Genomic DNA, 23,525 nt, shown 5'->3' with positions numbered 1-23,525 from the left:
TGATTGTAAAGGATGCATTTTATTAGTGGGAACGTTTTATGTTTTCCAATTCCTATTTGTTGAATTTTGTTCCTGATTGACTTTCCCCACCTCTGCCCAGTAAATGTGTATGTTGAAAATGAATCATAGAATGATACAACACAGAAGTAGGCCATTCAGCTCATCGTGCCTGGGCCAGCTCTTTAGTATAACTATCCAATTGATCTCACTCTCCTGCTTTTTCCCCATAGCCCTGTAATTTTTTTCTCCAAGTATTTATCCAATTCTTTTTTTAATGTTGTTGAATCTGCTTCTGCTGCCCTTTCAGGCAGTTCATTCCAGATGACAACAACTTGCTGTGTAAGATGAAGGAATGTATTATTTATTCAGTTTGCTAAGAAAATGCATTTTGTTCAATATATTGGAAAATAGGAATGCTTGGAAATCTTTTTTTAATAAACCCCTATGCAAAACTGGTTAAAATCAAAATTCTTCAGGAATGTCTTGCATTTCATTGAATGCTGTCTAGAATTTCTTATTAAGCTAGATTTAAGTGGCATTGCCTTCTCAGTACAGTATTATACAAGATTCTTTATCCTTTGCACCTATAGAGTGCATGCAATAACCTCTTCAAGTATAAAATGCCTTGGCGTGGTTTGGAGACTTGAATTTTTTTTTTGATTTATTGAACAATACTTAAAACCCATAAAAAGAACTCTTTCCCATCAGATTACACAGCATCTTTTGAGCCAGAGGGAAAAGATGTCACAGTGACTGCTGGGTGAGTGTTCATACTGCAATATGAACTGATTTTTTTCATTTATATACTCATGGCCTTCTAAGATTTTATGATGTTGAAATCTCACATGCAGCATGAGTAAGAATTGCGAAATGTTCTTTCTCTGTTTTTCCCTTTCCTGTGTATCTCTGCCTGTTATTATTTTTTCCCTTTCTTCCCATTGGCCCATTGACTCTCTATTAGTAAGTATTTTTAGCAATGTCATTGTCTCTTGCTCTCTCCCTCCCTCTCTTTTTCTTTCTCTTTCTGTCTCAGTTCAATTAACTGTTGCGAATTATGTACTGTAAAATAAATACTCAAAGATAGTTACAGATGAGGAAGGGCATTCAGTACAACTTAGGACAGAATAGTTTGCTTGATCGGGGCTGCTACCACCAAACTATATGTCCACCCCTCCATCACTGATGCATTGCGGCTGCAGTATATACAATCTACACGATGCACTGCACAAACTCACCAAGGTTAGTTCCGCCGCACCTCCTTCCAAGCGACCTCTACACCATCACCTCCACATTCCCCTCCAAGTTGCCTTCTGATTTGGACTTGTATTACTGTTCCTTCATCATTGCTGAGTCAATACTCTCGAATTTCTGGCCTAATAGCATTGCGGGGACACCATTAACAGCCTGCAGCTGTTCACAAAATCCCACCACTATCTTAGCACAACTAGGGATGGGCAATAAATAAGACCTTACCAGCATTGCCGACATTCCGAGAACAAATCAAAAATTCCAGGCTTTTTGCCGCCTTTTAGTGTGGCAATTTCTGTTCTAACATTAGTCCAAAATTTACATTACACTAGTTTAAATTTATGCCTCCTTGTCCTACACTCTTCGCTTAAAGTAATATTCTGGATCTATCTTTTCAATTCCCTTAATTATCTTCTATACCTTTATAAGAAAAGATCTCAGTTACTACATGTCTAGACTGAAAAGCTCAACTTTCTCCAATTTTTCCTCATAATTCAGAGCTTTGACAATAGGGATCAGCCTTGTGGTGCTTCTCTACACTGTGTCCAGTGCTTCAATATTTCCGTTCTACTGTTGGTGACTAAAACTGGAGGCATTACTCAAGGTGCTGTCTCACCATGGCACAGTACAGTTTAGTCGTGGCTTCCTGTGACTTGTATTCTGTTGTTTTAGCTATGTAATTTAAGTATTGCTGAAAATAGATACATGTCAAAGCTTTTCGTCTTGCATTGATTAGGACAATCTGCAAGAATACCAATGTAAGGGAAAACATCAACTTTATACTGTATGAGAAGGGAGTGCTGATTGGTTGGCAAGTGAACTCTGATTGGTAGAGGTGTTGCCATGGAGAATGCACCAGTTTACAGTGACTGACAGTTAAGTGTACAAACATTGCGCCTGTTTCAGCTAAACAAAGTAAGTGACAGCCATTTGAGGGTTCATTCCTCAGGGCAATGTCTTGACCAATCACAGTCAAGCTGCCTGGTTTAAATTTCAAACAAAGCTTGCCAGTTCCGAAGAAGGGTCACTGACCCGAAACGTTAACTCTGCTTCTCTTTTCACAGATGCTGCCAGACCTGCTGAGTGGTTCCAGCATTTCTTGTTTTTATCTTGGCAGTTAACTGTCAGTCACCGTAAACATACATTCTCCATGGCAACCCCTCTACCAATCAGTTCACTTGACAAGTAAACAGCACTCTCTTCTCATACGTATAAAGTTGTTTTTTTCCCTTACATTGGTTATTCTTGTAGATTGTCCTGATGAGTGCAAGACGAAAAGCTTTGATAACATGTCTCTACTTTCAGCAATAGTCAAGTTCTGTACTGTCAAACGACTATATGTAATTTAACATTCGATTGGCTTCATGGATTGCTGCTCTGTGTAGGTCGGACTTGTTGAGTGATAAGTTTGAAGGGGCTCCTAGGTCTCTTTCGGCTACATCCTTAGTTATTCTAGCATGATTCATTGACCCAGTGACAGGGAAGGAATGATGGTGTAGTTCCAAGTCAGGATGGTGTGTGACTTGGAGGGGAACTTGCAGGTGGTGATGTTCGCATGCATCTGCTGGCTTCTAGGTGGTAGAAGTCGCGAGTTTGGAAGGTGCTGTTGAAGAAGCCTTGGTGAGTTGCTCCAGTGCATCTTGTAGATGGTACACACTGCTGGCACTGTGCGTCGGTGGTGGAGGGAGTGAATGTGTAAAGTGGTGGATGGGGTGTCGATCAAGCGGGCTGCTTTGTCCTGGATAGTGTCGAGCTTCTTGAGTGTTGTTGGAGCTGCACTCATTTAGGCAAGTGGAGAGTATTCCATCACACTCCTATCTTGTGTCTTATAGATGGTAGAGAGGCTTTGGGGAGTCAGAATTGCCAGCTTCTGACCTGGTCTTGTAGCCATGGTATTTATATGGCTACTCCAGTTCAGTTTCTGGTCACTGGTGACCCCAAGGATGTTGATGGTGGGTGTCATGGAGACCCCTACCTGCCAAGAATGAGGCATATTAATTTTGTCATATGAACATTAATTTTTAAACTGTTGCTGGAGTGAAGAAATCACTTGTTAAGAAGAGATCACCAGACACTCGACTAGAGGATATCTGCATGCTGAGAGACAGTGCTTGGCGAGACAAAAGAATTGCTCACTGATTCAATTAACAGAGTTTGGGCCTGGCAATGGTGATCCACATCTTGTCGGGGTAAGAGACAGCACTACACCACCCCCATCCCCCCAGCGAGAGCTTTGGAATCCACGAACGCAGAAATGGTTAAACCAGCTGGTCACATGACCAACTTGCTGGTCCAGGCTTTTTGAACTAGGCACAGGACAGTTTGGTCCGAATGCAGATTGTAATTGAACCTGGAGCAAGGCAGCCTCTCTCCTGGCTGGCGCGCTCTCGCTTTCTCACAGGCTTCTGGACCCACTGAAGACACGTAAACCTCAAGAGAGGAAAGACTCCTGCATCGAAACAAGTTAAAGCGTGCACTGAACCCCAACGAACAGCAAGACTTATGGGCAACCAAAGACTCCACATTGAACTCAAAGGACTGTAAATATTGCCTCAAACTTCTCTCCTTTATTCTTTCTACTTTTTCTGTCTCTATCTGCGTGTGTGTTTGCATGCTAGCGTGGTCGCGTCGCATATTCGTAGTTGTTAGCCGAATTAGAGTTTAAGATTAATAAACTTCCACCTTTTGTGTTTAAATCTCAGAAAACCTGTCTGAATTGATTTCTTTGCTTTACAATTGGAAAGCGGTGAACAAGGATTCACTGAGGGGAGAGCTAAAACATGGTGTTTTAAAAATTAAACCCTGTTATGGTTAAATCAGGTAAAGGCTGAGCTGGAACCCCTAGACCCCTGTCTCACCTGGTCATAACAGTGGGGAATTCAGCAACCGTAATGCCATTAACTACCTAGAGGAGATGGGTAGATTCTCTCCTGTTGGAGATGGTCATTATCTGGCACTTATGTGACATGAATGTTACTTGCCATTTATCAGCCCAAGCCTGGATGTTGTCCAGGTTTTGCTGCATGCAGACACTGACTCTTCAGTATCTGAGGAGTTGTGAATGGTATTGAACACTGTGCAATCATCAGCCAACATCCCCACTTCTGATCTTATGTTGGAGGGAAAGGTCATTGGTGAAGCTGCTGAAGATGGTTAGGCCTGGGACACTACCCTGAGGAACTCCTGCAGCAATGTCCTGAGGCTGAGATGATTGGCCTCCAACAACCACAACCATCTTCCTTTGTGCTAGGTATGGCTCCAACCAGTGGAGAGTTTTCCCTGATTCCCATTGACTTCAATTTTGCTCAGGCTCCTTGATGCCACACTAGGTCAAATGCTGCCTTGATGTCAAGGGCAGTCACTCTTGCCTCATTTCTGAAATTCAGCTCTTATGTCCAAGTTTGGACCAAGGCTGTAATGAGATCTGGAGCCTGGTGACATGTCGGAGTCCAAACTGAGCATCGGTGAGCAGGTTATTGCTGAGTAGGTGTTGTTCAAAAGCATTTTGACGACATCTTCCGTCACTTTGCTGATGATTGAGAGTAGACTGATGGGTCGTTAATTGGCCAGATTGGATTTGTCTTGCTTTTTGTGTACAGGACATACCTGGGTATTTTTCCACATTATCGGGTAGATGCCAGTGTTATAGCTGTACTCAAACAGCTTGGCTAGGGGTGCGGCTAGTCTGGAGCACAGGTCTTCAATGCTGCAGCTGGGATTTTGTCAGGGCCCATAGCCTTTGCTGTCTCTAGTGTCTTCAGCCGTTTTTTGATCTTCTGTGCAGTGAATCGAATTGGCTGAAAACTGGCATCTGTGATGCTGGGGACCTCAGGAGGAGTCTGAGATGTATCATCCACTCAGCACTTCTGGTTGAAGATGGTTGCAAATGCTTCACCCTTGTCTATTGCACTGATGTGCTGGGCTCCCCCATCATTGAGGATAGGGATGTTTGTTGTGCCGCCGCCTTCTATTAGTTTAATTGTGCACCACTATTCAGAACTGGATGTGGCAGGACTGAAGAGCTTAGATTTGATCCGTTGATTATGGAATCGCTTAGGTCTGTTTATAGCATGTTGCTTCTGCTGTCCAGCATGCATGTAGTCCTGGGTTATAGCTTCACCAGGCTGTCATCTCATTTTTAGGTATACCTGATGCTGCTCCTGGCATGCTCTCCTACACTCCTCATTGAACCAGGGTTGGTCCCCTGGCTTGATGGTTATGGTAGAATGAGGGATATGCTGGGCCATGAGGTTACAGATTGTGGTTGAATACAATTCTGCTGCTGCTGATGGCCCACAGTGCCTTTTGGATGCCCAGTTTGCTAGATCTGTTCTGAATCTGGCCCATTTAGCGCAGTGGTAGGGTCACACAACACAATGGAGGATGTCATCAGAGTGAAGACGGGACTTGGCCTCCACAAGGACTGTGCAGTGGTCACTCCTGCCAATACTGTCATGGACCGATGCATCTGTGACAGGTAGATTGGTGAGGATGAGGTCAAGTAGATTGACCCCTTTTTGGTGTTCTCACCACCTGCTGCAGGCCCAATCTGGCAGATGTGTCCTTCGGGATTTGGTCAGTACTGTTGCCTTGCATACTCTATTGAACTGATTCTGTAATCTGAGTTGAGTTTTCTAATTTCACTGTGCTGCCTAGTTTGGTATAACCTGCAAATTTAACTCCATTCAGCATCGAGTTGAAATAGAAATAATGGTGGTCCCAACACCAAGCCTTGGGGAACTTTAGAACTCCCCATTCCTCCACTGCTAATAGATTTAACTCCTCTAACAAGTAACGGTTGCTTAATCCTCCAGTCATTTTCTTATCCGTTTCCAGGGTTTACCTTGAATCTCTGCATTTACATGTGGAACTTTTTGACAAAGGTCTTTTGGGATTTTCACAGTCCACTGGGGTTGTCACTTCCTCAGCGGATTGGTGAGGGAGCATATTCCCCTTCTTTATCCATGTTGGCTACTTGAAGTATATAAGATAATGATGGTCCCAGTTGAGAAACCATTAGTTGTGTAAAAATAATAGGGTAATTATATTAGGTGATTTCAACTTTCCCAACATTAATTGGGATAGTCATCGTGTTAAGGGCTTAGATGGAGTGAAGTTCTTAATGTATACAGGAGAACTTTTTAGCTCAATATGTAGAGGATCCAATAAGGGAGGGTGCAGTCCTGGACCTAATTCTGGGGAATGAAGCCGGACAGGTGGTTGATGTGTTGGGGGAGCATTTTGGTGATAGCGACCACAACATGGTACAATTTAAGCTTGTTATGGAGAAAGAAATAGACAAGTTGCAAAAAAGGTTTTGGATTGGGGGAGAGCGAATTTTAGTAAAATAAGGCAGGATCTGGCCAAGGTAGACTGGAAAGAGTTACTTGTCGGGAAATCTACAGAAGAGCAGTGAGGGGGGGGGCATTCAAAAAGGAAATGGGGAGGGTACAGGCCCAACATGTTCCCTCTAGGGTAATAGGTAGGAGCAACAAGCTCAGAGAACCATGGATGACCAGAAACATCCAGGGTACGATGAGAAGGAAAAGAGAGGCTTTTAGCAAGTACAAGGAGAGCAAATCAATGGAAGCATTAGTGGAGTACAGAAAGTGTAGGATGGAGCTTAAGAAAGCAATTAGGAGAGCAAAGAGGGGATATGAGAAAGCTCTGGCTGGTAAAAGTAGGGAAAATCCCAAGATATTCTATAAGTATATCAATGGGAAGAGGATAACCAGGAAAAGAGTAGGACCCGTTAGGGACCAAGGGGGAAATTTGTGGGTGGAGCCAGAGAACATTGGTAGGGTGTTGAACGAATACTTCACATCTGTCTTCACCCAAGAGAAAGAGGATGTAGATATGGAATTTAGAGAGAGAGACTGTGAGGTTCTTGAGCAAATTGTCATAGGGAGTGACAAGGTATTGGAGGTTTTGGAAGGCTTAAAAGTGGACAAATCTCCAAGTCTGGTCGATTTGTGTCCCAGGAAGTTGTAGGGGCTCGGACCCTAATTTTTAATTCCTCTCTGGCCACGGGGGAGGTGCCAGAGGACTGGAGCACAGCTAATGTGGTCCCACTATTTAAGAAAGGTTGTAGAGATAAGCCAGGGAACGACAGACCAGTGAGTCTCACGTCAGTGGTAGGGAAACTATTGGAGAAAATTCTGAAGAAGAGAATCTAACACCACTTGGAGAGGCAAAATTTGATTAGGAATAGTCAGCATGGTTTTGTCAGAGGGAGGTCATGCCTAACAAATTTGATTGAATTTTTTGAGCATGTGATCAGATGTGTAGATGAGGGTAGTGCAGTTGATGTAGTTTACATGGATTTCAGCAAAGCCTTTGACCAGGTCCCACATGGGAGACTTATCAAGAAAGCAAATGCACATGGGATACAAGGTAACTTGATAAGGTGGATTCAAAATTGGCTTAGCTGTAGGAGACAGAGAGTGATGACAGACGGCTGTTTTAGTGACCGGAAGCCAGTGTCCAGTGGCGTAACACAGGGATCTGTGCTGGGCCCCCTATTGTTTGTCATTTATATAAACGACATAGATGACTATGTGGGGGGTAGGATCAGTAAGTTCGCGGATGACACAAAGATTGGCTGAGTGGTTAACAGTGAGGTGGAGTGTCTTGGGTTACAGGAAGATATAGACGTGATGGTCAAATGGGCAGAAAACTGGCAGATGGAATTTAACCCTGAGAAGTGTGAGGTGATACACTTTGGAAGGAGTAATGTGACACGGAAGAATTCAATGAATGGCCTGACACTGGGAAGTTCCGAGGAACAAAGGGACCTTGGCATGTTTGTCCATAGATCTCTGAAGGCAGAAGGGCAGGTTAATAGGGTGGTGAAAAAGGCATATGGGACACTTGGCTTTATCAATCGAGGCATAGATTACAAAAGCAGGGAGGTCATGTTGGAGTTATACAGAACTTTGGTAAGGCCACAGCTGGAGTACTGTGTGAAAATCTGGTCGCCACATTATAGGAAGGATGTGATTGCATTGGAGGGGGTGCAGAGGCGATTCACCAGGATGTTGACTGGGATGGAAGATTTAAGCTATGAAGAGAGGTTGGATAGGCTTGGGTTGTTTTCACTGGAGCAGAGAAGACTGAGGGGTGACCTGATCGAGGTGTACAAGATTATGAGGGGCATGGACAGGGTGGATAGGGAGCAACTGTTCCCCTTAGTTGAAGGGTCAGTTACGAGGGGTCACAAGTTTAAGGTGAGGGACGGGAGGTTTAAGGGGGATTTGAGGAAGAACTTTTTTTACCCAGAGGGTAGTGACGGTCTGGAATGCCCTGCCTGGGAGGGTGGTAGAGACAGGTTGCCTCACATCCTTTAAAAAGTACCTGGATGAGCACTTGGCACGTCATAACATTCAAGGCTATGGGCCAAGTGCTGGCAAATGGGATTAGGTAGACAGGTCAGGTGTTTTAATGCATCGGTGCAGACTCGATGGGCCGAAGGGCCTCTTCACTGTATTGTTCTGTGATTCTGTTAACTCTTATTATGTAGAGACCCAAAATTTGTCCTGTTTAAATCAAGCATTAAAAAATACCAGAATGTAACTGTGTCCTGTTCCATGACTTCAACTGCCAGTAGCTCCCAGCTAAGCAACCTTGGGAGCCAAGCTTAGCTTCTGTCGAATTTCTAAATTTAACGCTTTGTCCAGGTCTTGGTGCCATATGTGAACAGGAAAAACTAGGTTGCATTTGTCAGAGCAACTCATCAGGAAGATAGGTTTGGCATGCTGTACACCACTATATTACATTATTCCCCTATACACTATGTAAAGAGGTTCACCCTTCCTCCATAAAACCCTCAATTTTTCTACTCTTTCATCCTTTAAAAAATCTTTTCCAAAACCTTTCTATTTGTGTAATGTACCGTCCTAACTTTTCTAGCTTGACGTTCTGTTCCCTTCTCTACTGCTCTGCAAAGTACCAGAGGATGTTTTGTGTTTTAAAGGTGCTTTATAAAAGTAAATTGTTGTTGCTTAAGTCGACAGTATTCATTGGGCCTTTTTGTATGTGGCCAGACAGACTTATTGTATGATCTCTAAATTGCTGCTGATGCTTTAAAAGTTTACACTTTTAAGTCTCACTTAAAAGTCCCAGTTTGATACATGAGGGAATGGTATATGGTTCAAGCAGACTTGAACTGATAAGTGGCAAGTAACATTCGTGCCACACAAGTGCCAGACAATGATCATCTCAACAAGAGAGAATCTAACCATCTCCCTTTGACATTTAATGACATTACCATTGCTGAATGAATCCCCCACTATCAGTATCCTGGGGGTTACCATTGACTAGAAACTGAACTGGACTAGCCACTTAAATGCTGTGGCTACAAGAGCAGGTGAGAGGCTGGGAATTCTGCGGCAAGTAACTCTCCTCCTGTCTCCCCAATACCTGTCCACCATCTACAAGGCACAAGTCAGGAGTGTGATGGAATACCCTCCACTTGCCTGGATGGGTGCAGCTCCAACAACACTCAAGAAGCTCGATACCATCCAGGACAAAGCTGCCACTTGATTGCCACCCCATCCACCACCCTCAGCATTCACTCCCTCCACCACCGACGCACAGTGACAGCAGTGTGTACTATCTACAAGATGCACTGCAGCAAGTCACTAAGGCTCCTGCGATAGCATCTTCGAAACCCACGACCTCTACCACCTAGAAGGACAAGGGCAGCAGATGCATGCAAACACCACCCCTGCAAGTTCCCCTCCAAGCCACATACCATCCTGATTTGGAAGTATATCACCATTCCTTCACTGTCACTGGGTCAAAATCATGCAACACCCTCCCTAACAGCACTGTTGGTGTACCTACATCCCAAGGACTGCAGCGGTTCAAGATGGCAGTTCACCACCACCTTCTCGAGGGCAATTAGGGATGGGCAAGAAATGCTGGCCGAGTCAGCGACACCCGCATCCCACGAACAAATTTTTTTTAAAAACAGGAGATTGAGGAAATGTAAGATAACTGATTGATTTTTTTAAAAAATGTAAAATGTAGAGAAACAAAATGTCTTGATTTTGGAGAGTTTTTAAAAAAAACAAATGCACTTGGTTGTATTTTTGATTTTCAAGAAGTAATATTGTACTAATGTCATCAAATGATTAAATCCGCAATCAGTTAAATTAACTTCCTACTGACATTTTGGGAAGACTTCCCTCGAGGATTGAGCATCTGTTAAAAGCCTTGGGCTATTTTAATCAAAGATCGTTAGCTTAACAGATTGCTGTTAATTTTGTCCCTGTTGTTCATTTAATTCCCACTGTGTACAGTATGGATAGCTGTACCTGCTGGTATCAGTTAGTTTCTGTGGTGTATCCACTGCAGTCTTTAAGGACTTTTAACATCCTCTCCTTTCCCAAATTATTTATTTTATAGAATTTTGACTTTTTCTCCAATATATCCTAGCGCCTTTAATACAGTGAAACGTCAGAAGCTACTTCTAAAGGGAGGAGGTATTAGCGGTTTTAGCGGGCTTAAAAGTGGATAAATCCCCACGCTTAGATGTGATGTATCCCAGGCTGTTATGTGAGGCAAGGGAGGAGATTGCAGGGGCTCTGACACAAATTTTCAAATCCTCTCTGGCCACAGGAGAGGTGCCAGAGGACTGGAGGACAGCGAATGTGGTACCATTATTCAAGAAGGGTAGCAGTGATAAACCAGGTAATTACAGGTCGGTGAGTCTAACATCAGTGGTAGGGAAACTATTGGAAAAAATTCTGAGGGACAGGATTAATCTCCACTTGGAGAAGCAGGGATTAATCAGGGATAGTCAGCATGGCTTTGTCAGGGGGAGATCATGTCTAACAAACTTGATTGAATTTTTCGAGGCAGTGACTAGATGTGTAGATGAGGGTAAAGCAATTAATATAGTCTACATGGACTTCAGTAAGGCTTTTGATAAGGTCCTGCATGGGAGATTGGTTAAGAAGGTAAGAGCCCAAGGGATCCAGGGCAATTTGGCAAATTGGATCCAAAATTGGCTTAGTGGCAGGAGGCAGAGGGTGATGGTCGGGGGTTGTTTTTGCGATTGGAAGCCTGTGACCAGTGATGTACTACAGGCATCAGTGCTGGGATCCTTGCTGTTTGGAGTGTACATTAATGATTTAGACATGAATATAGGAGGTATGATCAGTAAGTTTGCAGATGACATGAAAATTGGTGGTGTCATAAATAGTGAGGAGGAAAGCCTTAGATTACAGGACGATATAGATGGGCTGGTAAGATGGGCAGAGCAGTGGCAAATGGAATTTATTCCAGAGAAGTGTGAGGTGATGCATTTTGGGAGGATTAGCAAGGCAAGGGAATATGTTTAGTTTAGAGATACAGCACTGAAACAGGCCCTTCGGCCCACCGAGTCTGTGCCGACCATCAACCACCCATTTATACTAATCCTACACTAATCCCATATTCCTACCACATCCCCACCTGTCCCTATATATTTCCCTACCACCTACCTATACTAGGGGCAATTTATAATGGCCAATTAACCTATCAACCTGCAAGTCTTTGGCATGTGGGAGGAAACCGGAGCACCCGGAGGAAACCCACGCAGACACAGGGAGAACTTGCAAACTCCGCACAGGCAGTACCCAGAATCGAACCCGGGTCCCTGGAGCTGTGAGGCTGCGGTGCTAACCACTGCGCCACTGTGCAATGGATGGTTGGACCTAGGAAGTACAGACGGTCAGAGGGACCTTGGTGTACTTGCCCATAGATCACTGAAGGCAGCAGCACTGGTAGATAAGGTGGTTAGGAAGGCATATGGGATTCTTGCCTTTATTAGCTGAGGCATAGAATATAAGAGCAGGGAGGTTATGATGGAGCTGTATAAAATGCTAGTTAGGCCACAGCTGGAGTATTGTGTACAGTTCTGGGCACCACACTATAGGAAGGATGTGATTGCACTGGAGAGGGTGCAGAGGAGATTCACCAGGTTGTTGCCTGGGCTGGGGCATTTCAGCTATGAAGAGAGACTGAAAAGGCTAGGGTTGTTTTCCTTAGAGCAGAGAAGGCTGACGGGGGACCTGATTGAGGTATACAAAATTATGAGGGGTATAGATAGGAAGAAACTTTTTTTCCCTTAGCAGAGGTGAGAATAACCAGGGGGCATAGATTTAAGGTAAGGGGCAGGAGGATTTGAGGAAAAAAAATTTCACTCAGAGGGTGGTTGGAATCTGGAACGCACTGCCAGAAGGGGTGGTAGAGGCAGGAACACTCACAACATTTAAGAAGTATTTAGATGAGCACCTGAAACGTCATAACATACAAGGCTACAGGCCAGGTGCTGGAAAATGGGATTAGATAGGTGCTTGATGGCCGGCACGGTGGGCTAAAGGGCCTGTTTCTGTGCTGTATAACTCTATGACTTGAGAATAGCAGAGTTAAAAAATTTCTCACTGGTATGAGATTCTGGACTGGTTATAAATAGCTCTGTAAAGACAGTGGAACCTTTTCTACCAAATCAGCAAATATTATTAAAGGTTAAAGAGGAACATTCTGTGTGAGTATCTATCTGTTATGGGGCTTATATGTCGAATCCCTTTCCACTTTAATGGAAATCAGTTGGTCTAACTAGTTCAAAGATACCAACTTGAGGATGATTAAGTTTTGGCAAGTAGGATTGATGGAGGATGATTTTTATTTATGATTAGATGTTCTATCTATTCCCCAAAATGAATGAGGTTCTTGAAATGTTGAGGTCGTTTGTTGAGCGTATAATTTGATGCAGTTGTACTTAGTTGTACACGTAAAAGTATAGTGCTTACAAATCATACTTGATGGTTGGAGGCGCTAATGCATTACAGTTCTGAGCTCAGTATTTATGTTAATCAAGCCCTCCCAATTAAAATCCTCACTCTACTCTGACATTTTGATAAGGAAAGTGGCAATATATGGCAAGCTATACAGAACTGACCATGTCTTGCTCACGTGTATAACTTTAAATCTTTAAACTGCGGATTAATGGGTAACTTTACCGTACTTATGTTGATTGGCATGGCTCCAGATATAAACATGCTTTCAACTTTCTCAGGCTGCTTATCATTTACTCTACTAGCTGACCCTCAGCATGTTTCCACTTTACATGATTATACCAAAAGTTAAAATTCAACTCTGTATAATGAGAATCTAATTAAATATCAATTTCTTCAGTTAATAAGTTGATTTCCTTACTAACGAGGTCAGTAGTCTCCTCCAGCCCCATAACCCTCCGAGATCTTTGTGCTCCTTGAATTCTAGCCTCTTGAGAATCCCCTATTTGTTTTCCCTCACCATTGTGGGTTGTGTCTTCAGCTGCCAAGACCCTAAGGTATGGAATTCCCATCCTAAACCCCTCTACCTCTTTTTCCTCCTTTAAGATGCTCCTTAAAACCTACCTCTTTGACCAAGATTTTGCCCATCTACCCTAATATTGCCTTATGTGGCTCGGTGGCACAAATGGCATCTCATCCTTAGCCTCCTCATTATTTTTAAGAACTTGCTGGATTTTCACATGAATTGGGCGTGAAGCTTGATACAGAAAGTTAACATGCTGTTTTTTTGTCCCCCAGCAAGACTTGTCCCATTGCAATTTAAGAATCGTACTTCACTTCTAACTAATGTCCTTTAGGGAAGGAAATCTGCAGTCCTTACCTGGTCTGGCCTACGTGTGACTCCAGACCCACAGCAATGTGGTTGGCTCTTACATGCCCTCTGAAATGGCCTAGCAAGCAACTCAGTTGTATCTAACCGCTACGAAGTCAATAAAAAGGAATGAAACCGGATGGACCACCCGGCATCGACCTAGGCACTGAAAACGACAACGGCAAACCCAGCCCTGTCGACCCTGCAAAGTCCTCCTTACTGACATCTGGGGGCTTGTAACAAAGTTGGGAGAGCTGTCCCACAGACTAGTCAAGCAACAGCCTGACATAGTCATACTCACGGAATCATACCTTACAGACAATGTCCCAGACACTGCCATCACCATCCCCGGGTATGTCCTGTCCCACTGGCAGGACAGACCCAGCAGAGGTGGCGGCACAGTGGTATACAGTAGGGAGGGAGTTGCCCTGGGAGTTCTCAATGTCGACTGTGGACCCCATGAAGTCTCATGGCATCAGATAAGACATGGACAAGGAAACCTCCTGCTGATTACCACCTACCGCCCTCCCCCAGCTGATGAGTCAGTACTCCTCCATGTTGAACAGCACTTGGAGGAAGCACTGAGGGTGGCAAGGGCACAGAATGTACTCTGGGTGGGGGACTTCAATGTCCATCACCAAGAGTGGTGCAGTAGCACCACTACTGACCGAGCTGGCTGAGTCCTAAAGGACATTGCTGCTAGACTGGGTGTGTGGCAGGTGGTGAGGGAACCAACAAGAGGGGAAAACATACTTGACCTCGTCCTCACCAATCTGCCTGCTGCGGATGTATCTGTCCATGACAGTATTGATAGGAGTGACCACCGCACAGTCGTTGTGGAGACGAAGTCCCGCCTTCACTTTGAGGATATCCTCCATCGTGTTGTGTGGCACTACCACCGTGCTGAATGGGATAGATTTCGAACATATCTAGCAATGCAAAACTGGGCATCCATGAGGCACTGTGGGCCATCAGCAGCAGCAGAATTGTACTCAACCACAATCTGTAACCTCATGGCCTGGCATATTCCCCCACTCTACCATTACCATCAAGCCAGTGGCTCAATTGGTAGCACTTCTGCCTCTGAGTCAGAGGGTTATGGGTTTGAGACCCGCTTTAGAGACTCAGCATAATCGAGGTTCACAGCAGTACAGTATTAAGGGAGTGCTGCATTGTTGGAAGTATGCTCCTTTTAACAGAGTATTTTCTGACTTAATGCGAGCAGTGCCACTTGAGAGCTGATCATTTATGTGTATACAGGAGCACTAACATGTGAAATGCTGGGATTTAGGTTTGTCCTTACAAATTCTCCATACTGCTAAGTTCCTTATCTTGGTTAGGATACCATGAGGAAGCACCTGACAAAGGCTGGGGCTCTGCCACAGGGAGATGGGGAAAATTGTTATTTTTGTACGTCAGTTCAGAGTGGCCTAGTCTAACTCATGGACGTGTGGTGTGGGGAACAAACATGGAGAAGACAAAGAGGATTCATAACCTTGAAAAAAGAAACTCTCCGCATTCACATTCCCTTTACTCCTGAGTTATTATGGGATTTAGATAAAGGAAGAAAGCTGGTGATCAGAAATGGTTCAACTATTTTTAAACTTCCACAGTTTGGGGCAGGGAGGGAGATTGTCAAAAAGAAACAACCCCAAATGCTTCTATGCACCATTTTGTGACTGGCTGCAGAGTGATATAGTCATAGCTGAGACCCGTTGCCTCCCTGTTCCCGGTTGACAAAGGTGATAGGATCTAAAGGTATGATTAAGGAAAAGCATAGGAAAGGAATGATACATTTTTAACGATAACTGGTCACACTCATCGGCTGTTTCATTGCAGACAGTACAACAAGCTGCGGAACCTGCTGAAGGATGCTCGTCACGAATGTGTTATGTTCTTCAATGAATTCCAGCTGTACTCATATGTACCAAGAGAGCAGGGAGAATCTCTAGAAAAATGGCAGACCAGGTTTGTTGAAATTCAACTTGATGTTTTTGCCTTTTTCGAAATCTTATGTATTTACTGTAAAATCTTGCATATTAGTCTCACTAGTCGTTAAATCACACTCTTGTATTACACAACATAACAAAATGCACAGAAGTATTTTGTTTAAACACAGAAATTGCTGGGCAACATTCACATTTCAGGATTGTAAGAAGTAATTTGTAGTTGATCTGGAACTGCTATAGCCATCATAAATATATATAATCCTAATCAAAGGGTTGAAATAGTCTGCACTGCTATAACAGCCTTTATAAGGCCTTTATTCATTGGAGTTTAGAAGAATGAGAGGTTATCTTATTGAAACATATAAGGTTCTAAGGGGGCTTGACAGGGTAGATGTTGAGAATAGAGGCGTGCAAAGGAAACCCGACCCAAGTCCGGATACTGGACCTGGAAGCCCGACCCATACCCGACACACGCTGTCAGATCCCGTCGGGGTCAGGTCGGGTAGCAGGCCTTTACCCATGTACTGATGTAAAGGCCTGTCACCCGACCCGACCCCGACGGGTCCCGACAACATGTGTCGGGTTCGGGCCGAGTGGAGTCGGACTTCCATGTCCAGAATTCGGGCTCGCGTCGGGTTTCCTTTGCACACCTCTAGTTGAGAATATGTTTCCACTGGTCAGGGAATCTCGAACTAGGGGACATATTTACAGAATAAGAGGTCACACATTTAAAACTGAGATGCAAAGGAATTTCTTCTCTCGAGGGTGGTGAATCGCTGGAATTCTCTACCTCAGAGAGTTGTGGAGGCTTGGTCACTAAATGTATTTAAGGAGGAGGTAGATAGATTTTTGAAATCTCAGGGGATCGAGGGTTATGCGGAGCAGGCCCGAAAGAGGAGTTGAGGCCTGGGACAGATAAGCCATGATCTTATTGAATGTTGGGGCAGGCTTGAGGGGCTGAATGGCCTACTCCTCCTATTTCTTATGTTCTTATGTAACAGTGTATGAGCACTAAAAATACGAACATACGAATTAGGAGCAGGAGTAGGCCACTCGGCCCCTCGAGCCTGCTCCGCCATTCAGTAAGTTCATGGCTGAACTGATTACTCCACATTTCCACCTACCCTCGATAACCTTCCACCCCTTTGCTTATCAAGAATCTCTTTACCTCTGCCTTAAAAATATTCAAAGACTCTGCTTCCACCGCCTTTTGAGGAAGAGAATTCCAAAGACTCATGACTCTCTGAGAGAAAAAATTTCTCATCTCTGTCTTAAATGGGTGACCCCCCTATTTTTAAACAGTGACCCCTAGTTCTAGATTCTCCCACAAGGGGAAACATCCTTTCCACATCCACCCTGTCAAGATCACTCAGGATCTGGATAGGTAGGAGCAGACTGTTTCCAGTAGTTGAGGAGAGGGGGTCAAGAATGAGGGGCCATAACTACAAGATTAAGCACAAGAGATTTGGAACAGAGGGCTGGAGAAACTTCTTTACGCAGTTGTGAGGCTGTGGTGGCTCTTGGGTATCAGTCTCATTGGGATATATGCAACTCCTGTCTTTTTATATTCTAATGTGGTGTGGGATGGAATTGGGTACAATTAAAGGAGACTTTTGAATGGGTAAAGTTAGTTGACTGGGGATTGTGAAGTGTTAAAGGGGAAGTGTACCTGACTTCCAGGATATTCAGAGGGCTGGTATGGGCAGTATATTTGCAGAAGGGCAGAAGTTTTTGGTAAATTTGTGGATTTTTTGTATTATGTAATAATTTTTATTTTTAGGGGTAAGTAGTAGAGGCATTCGATCATTTTATCTCCAGGAGTATTTGTTTGTTGGAATGTGATTGGGAGAAATTGGGAAGAAAAGAGTTCTGAACTTGGTTGGAAGTTGATTAGTACTGACAGCCCTGTTATGCTCTGCACCCCTAAACACAATGCTTGTTATTTCGGGAAATAATAAAAACCCTAATTATTTATTCTAGGTGCATTTACTATGCCACAGTCTGGTATTATAATCATCTTGCAGGATTGATGCCAGTTGTTATGGTAACGGAAGATGCCGAAGCCATTCAGAAGTATGGGAGTGAAACAGATGGAGTGTTTGTCGTATCATTTAAGGTATTGCCCACTTCTTTGCTATGTCATTGAGCTTACTGAACTGGAATGTTACTGTAAGATTGTGTGGTCTGGGGTCTTGCAGACGTTGGAGGTGGCTTGGCTCTGGCAGCAGTCATGGGAAGAGGGGGTCGAAGAGGCAGGGATGGGGCATGGGTACGGTGTGAAGCCGAGGCTTTTGAGCACTCAGGAAAGAGAATTGGTGTCTAAGGGGAGCACTCCAGTGAGGTCCAAAGGACTTGACTGGTTGGGAGAATGCTTAAATTGTGTTCAGTGCATTTTCCAGAGGTATTAGGAGTGGTACAACTGCCTTTGTGCAAAATATTGTACCTGTTTAAGCACATCTTCCATCCAACAGCTTGTCAGTCTTTATTAAATCTTAAAAGTTACTCAATTCAGGAGTTGTCACTAAATCTCATACTCTAGCCGGATTGCACAATGTTTAGCACCATCCGTGTCTCCTCAGATGCTGGAGCAGCCTGTGTCCAGAAGCAGCAAGACGTGGATAAGATCCAGGCTTGGGCTGATAAGTGGCAAGAAACATTCGCACCACACAAGTGCCAGGCAATGACCATCTCAAACAAGAGAGAATCTAACCATCTCCCCTTGACGTTCAATGGCATTACCATCGCTGAATCCCCCACTATCAACATCCTGGGGGTTACCATTGACCAGAAAGTGAATTGGACCAACCACATAAATATTGTGGCTACAAGAGCAGGTCAGAGGCTAGGAATTCTGTGGGGAGTAACCCACCTCCTGTCTCTCCAATACCTATTCACCATTTACAAGACACAAGTCAGGAGTGTGATGGAATACTCTCCACCTGCCTGGATGTTTGTAGCTCCAACAACACTCAAGAACTTCGACACCATCCAGGACAAAGCTGCCACTTGATTGGCATCTCATCCACCACCTTCAACATTCACTCCCTTCACTACCGACGCACAGTGGCAGCAGTGTGTTCCATCTACAGGATGCACTGCAGCAACTCACCAAGGCTTCTTCGACAGCACCTTCCAAACCCATGAACTCGACCAGCTAGAAGGACTGGGCAGCAGATGCACATAAGCGCCACCACCTGCAAGTTCCCCTCCAAGTCACACACCGTCCTGACCTGGAACTATATCGCCGGCTATATGGGTGGAGCTCAGGAATAGGAAGGGTGCAGTCACGATGTTGGGGGTTTACTACAAGCCTCCCAACAGCCAGCGGGAGGTAGAGGAGCAGATATGTAGACAGATTTTGGAAAGATGTAAAGGTAACAGGGTTGTGGTGGTGGGTGATTTTAACTTCCCCTATATTGACTGGGACTCACTTAGTGCTAGGGGCTTGGATGGGGCAGAATTTGTGAGGAGCATCCAGGAGGGCTTCTTGAAACAATACGTAGATAGTCCAACTAGGGATGGGGCCATTCTGGACCTGGTATTGGGGAATGAGCCCGGCCAGGTGGTCGAAGTTTCAGTGGGGGAGCATTTCGGCAGCAGTGATCATAATTCCATAAGTTTTAAGGTACTTGTGGATAAGGATAAGAGTAGTCCTCGAGTGAAGGTGCTAAATTGGGGGAAGGCTAATTATAATTATAATTTCAGTGCTGTATCTCTAAAAAATAACAATATTGGGCAGTAACTGAAGAATTTAGATTGGGGGCGGCTGTTTGAGGGTAAATCAACATCTGACATGTGGGAGTCTTTCAAACGTCAGCTGATTAGAATCCAGGACCAGCATGTTCTTGTGAGGAAGAAAGACAAGTTTGGCAAGTTTCGGGAAGCTTGGATAACACGGGATATTGTGAGCCTAGTCAAAAAGAAAAAGGAAGCATTTGCAAGGGCTGGAAGGCTAGGAACAGACGAAGCACTTGAGGAATATAAAGACAGTAGGAAGGAACTTAAGCAAGATGTTAGGAGGGCTAAAAGAAGTCATGAAAAGTCATTGGCAAACAGGATTAAGGAAAATCCCAAGGCTTTTTATACATATATAAAGAGCAAGAGGGTAACCAGGGAAAGGGTTGGCCCACTCAAGGACAGATGGGAATCTATGCGTAGAGCCAGAGGAAATGGGCGAGGTGCTAAATGAGTACTTTGCATCAGTATTCACCAAGGAGAAGGACTTGGGGATGATGAGCCTAGGGAAGGGAGTGCGGATAGTCTCAAGTCATCTCATTATCAAAAAGGAGGAGGTGTTGGGTGTCTTGCAAAGCATTAAGTTAGATAAGTCCCCAGGGCCTGATGGGATCTACCCCAGAATACTGAGGGAGGCAAGGGAAGAAATTGCTGGGGCCTTGACAGAAATCTTTGCATCCCCAGAGGACTGGAGAATAGCCAATGTTGTGCCTTTGTTTAAGAAGGGTGGCAAGGATAATCCAGGAAATTATAGGCCGGTGAGCCTTACGTCAGTGGTAGGGAAACTAATTAGAGAGGATTCTTCGGGACAGGATTTACTCCCATTTGGAAACAAACGAACTTATTAGCGAGAGACAGCATGGTTTTGTGAAGGGGAAGTCGTGTCTTACTAATTTGATTGAGTTTTTTGAGAAAGTGACGAAGATGATTGATGAGGGAAGGGCGGTGGATGTTGTCTATATGGACTTTAGTAAAGCCTTTGATAGGGTCCCTCATGGCAGACTGGTGCAAAAGGTGAAGTCACACGGGATCAGAGGTGAGCTGGCAAGATGGATACAGAACTGGCTCGGTCACAGAAGACAGAGGGTAACAGTGGATGGGTGTTTTTCTGAATGGAGGGATGTGACTAGTGGTGTCCCGCAGGGATCAGTGCTGGGACCTTTGCTGTTTATAGTATATAATAAATGATTTGGAGGAAAATGTAGCTGGTCTGATTAGTTAGTTTGCGGACGACACGAAGGTTGGTAGAGTTGCGGATAATGATGAGGATTGTCAGAGGATACAGCAGGATATAGATCGGTTGGAGACTTGGGCGGAGAAATGGCAGATGGAGTTTAATCCGGACAAATGTGAGGTAATGCATTTTGGAAGGTATAATGCAGGTGGGAGGTATACAGTAAATGGCAGAACCCTTAGGAGTATTGACAGGCAGAGAGATCTGGGCGTACAGGTCCACAGGTCACTGAAAGTGGCAACGCAGGTGGATAAGGTAGTCAAGAAGGCATTCGGCATGCTTGCCTTCATCGGTCGGGGCATAGAGTATAAAAATTGGCAAGTCATGTTGCAGCTGTACAGAACCTTAGTTAGGCCACACTTAGAATATTGCGTGCAATTCTGTTGCCACACTACCAGAAGGACGTGGAGGCTTTGGAGAGGGTACAGAGGAGGGTTACCAGGATGTTGCCTGGTCTGGAGGGCATTAGCTATGAGGAGAGGTTGGAAAAACTCGGATTGTTTTCACTGGAACGACGGAGGTGGAGGGGCGACTTGATAGAGGCTTACAAAAGTTATGAGCGGCATGGACAGAGTGGATAGTCAGAAGCTTTTTCCCAGGGTGGAAGAGTCAGTTACTAGGGGGCATAGGTTTAAGGTGCGAGGGGCAAAGTTTAGAGGGGATGTGCGAAGCAAGTTTTTTACACAGAGGGTGGTGAGTGCCTGGAACTTGCTGCCAGGGGAGGTGGTGGAAGCAGAATGGATAGTGATGTTTAAGAGACATCTTGACAAATATATGAATAGGAAGGGAATAGAGGGATATGGGCCCCGGAAGTGCAGAAGGTGTTAGTTTCGGCAGGCATCAAGAACAAAGAACAAAGATAATTACAGCACAGGAACAGGCCCTTCGGCCCTCCAAGCCTGCGCCGATCCAGATCCTCTCTCTAAACATGTCGCCTATTTTCTAAGGTTCTGTATCTCTTTTCTTCCTGCCCATTCATGTATCTGTCTAGATACATCTTAAAAGACTCCATCGTGCCCGCGTCTACCACCTCCGCTGGCAACGCGTTCCAGGTGCCCACCACCCTCTACGTAAAGAACTTTCAAGATCGGCGCAGGCTTGGAGGGCCGAATGGCCTGTTCCTGTGCTGTACTGTTCTTTGTTCTTTGTTCCTTGTTCCTTCACTGTCGCTGGGACAAAATCCTGGAACTCCCTTCCTAACAGCACTGCAGTAGTTCAAGAAGGCAGTTCACCGCCACCTTCTCATGGGCAATTAGGGATGGGCAATAACCGCTGGCCTAGTCAGCGATGCCCACATCCCATGAACAAATAGAAAAACAACACTGGTACTGGTAAATCTGCAAAAAAAAGTTTTCTAGTATACTGCTTAACTTGTTTCTCTTTCTGCCCGTCTTCTCATGTCTGTGCCTCTCTCTACCACGTCTGTTCTTTTCAATACTTATTTCACCTTGTTTTCCAATATTACAGCCGATGAAAATGAATAGCATGGCTTTCTACTTGTCAAAGAAATGTGTTATTGATGGTAATTCTTTATTGTTGTCCCTGGATGGCAGTAGTGTTACTGAAAATATCTTCATTGGAAACTGGGAGGGATGCAGAAGGAATCTTGATTAACATTCTTCCTTGAAACAGCAGCTTTCTGAAGACTTGTAATTTCTAAAACCTTATACACAATTTGGCCCAATTATATTTACAGAATTATGGAAGCTGACCTACAGATTTTGGATTATCAGATGTTAACAAGCATGTTTTTAAGAGTCAGTTGTAAAAAGTCATGTCAGTACGGGAATGGGAGTGAATGGGTTAAAAGCAGCTCAAATCTCCTGCCCTGTCCAGCTTTCATCTCACAGGAGCATACTCTGTTGAATCAGTGTCACATTTTGGACTCAAGTGAGTGCTATGGACATGCCCATTGGGCACTGGGATAAGGTATTTTATGAGCATCTTACAAGTACCAGTAAATAGACATTTCCATCTCAGCAGTTTCAAACTTCCACCATACTCAGCCCCTGCATTAATATATTTTAAATACCAACTGCATCCGCTATAATCAGTTACCTTTTTGTTTGGGATTCTGCAGTTTTGAGCAATAAACATGAACATGTGCTCTTATCAGGGTCTTTCTTTTTAGAGCTATTTGGAGAATTTTTGGCCTGACCTGGAAGCTGTGCATCAGCTGTACGAGTCCATTGTTCAATCTCGGAAAGAAAGAGAAAGTGAAAATCAGGAAAAGAATGGAAAAGAATATTCAGAACATCTTCCTTTTGAAATACTAGAGGCTGGCATCAAATCCGGGAGATATATGCAGGTAAGCGCACTGATAACGGTCTCTTAAACACCAGTCGTAAACAAGTGACTAAAGAATGTTCATTTTGAATCTCAAAACATTTTGTCTCCACACCAAGACTCAAAATGAACTCTTCACTGCTCAACAATTCTGAAAAGAAGCTGATCATACAGCCTTTAATATCATATATTGGTGCATGCAGATCTTTTTCTGTATAAGTTGGGAGTGCTTGCTTCTCAACACATTGCAGCAAACCTGTATTTTATTTAAAAAATAATAGAATCAATAGTTGCAAAAGTCATTGTTACACATTTTCAAAAAAATCTTTCATGAACAAAATGTAACTCAAACTTAGTGCATTGAATATTGATGTGTGTTTGTTAGAGAGATGTTGTTTTAAAAAAACATTGTAATTTTT

General features: G+C 44.1%; 1 protein-coding gene across 3 annotated transcripts in view; it reads left to right on the top strand.

The window, feature by feature from the left end:
• The window catches only part of dis3l (DIS3 like exosome 3'-5' exoribonuclease), a 52,682-nt gene that overhangs the window by 7,194 nt on the left and 21,963 nt on the right, over positions 1 to 23,525 (top strand). For 2 of the 3 annotated variants that reach the window (XM_068018250.1, XM_068018252.1), the window contains exons 3-5: positions 15,742 to 15,870; positions 17,832 to 17,967; positions 22,952 to 23,128. In XM_068018250.1, the coding sequence (XP_067874351.1) occupies positions 15,742 to 15,870; positions 17,832 to 17,967; positions 22,952 to 23,128 (442 nt within the window). Of the gene's footprint in view, positions 1 to 723; positions 761 to 15,741; positions 15,871 to 17,831; positions 17,968 to 22,951; positions 23,129 to 23,525 lie in introns of those variants that run through there. The other variant, XM_068018251.1, reaches the window with a different exon arrangement.

This window comes from Heterodontus francisci, chromosome 38 (assembly GCF_036365525.1).
Source record: "Heterodontus francisci isolate sHetFra1 chromosome 38, sHetFra1.hap1, whole genome shotgun sequence".
NCBI classification, from domain to species: domain Eukaryota; kingdom Metazoa; phylum Chordata; class Chondrichthyes; order Heterodontiformes; family Heterodontidae; genus Heterodontus; species Heterodontus francisci.
This window is presented reverse-complemented; position numbering and strand designations above follow the sequence as displayed.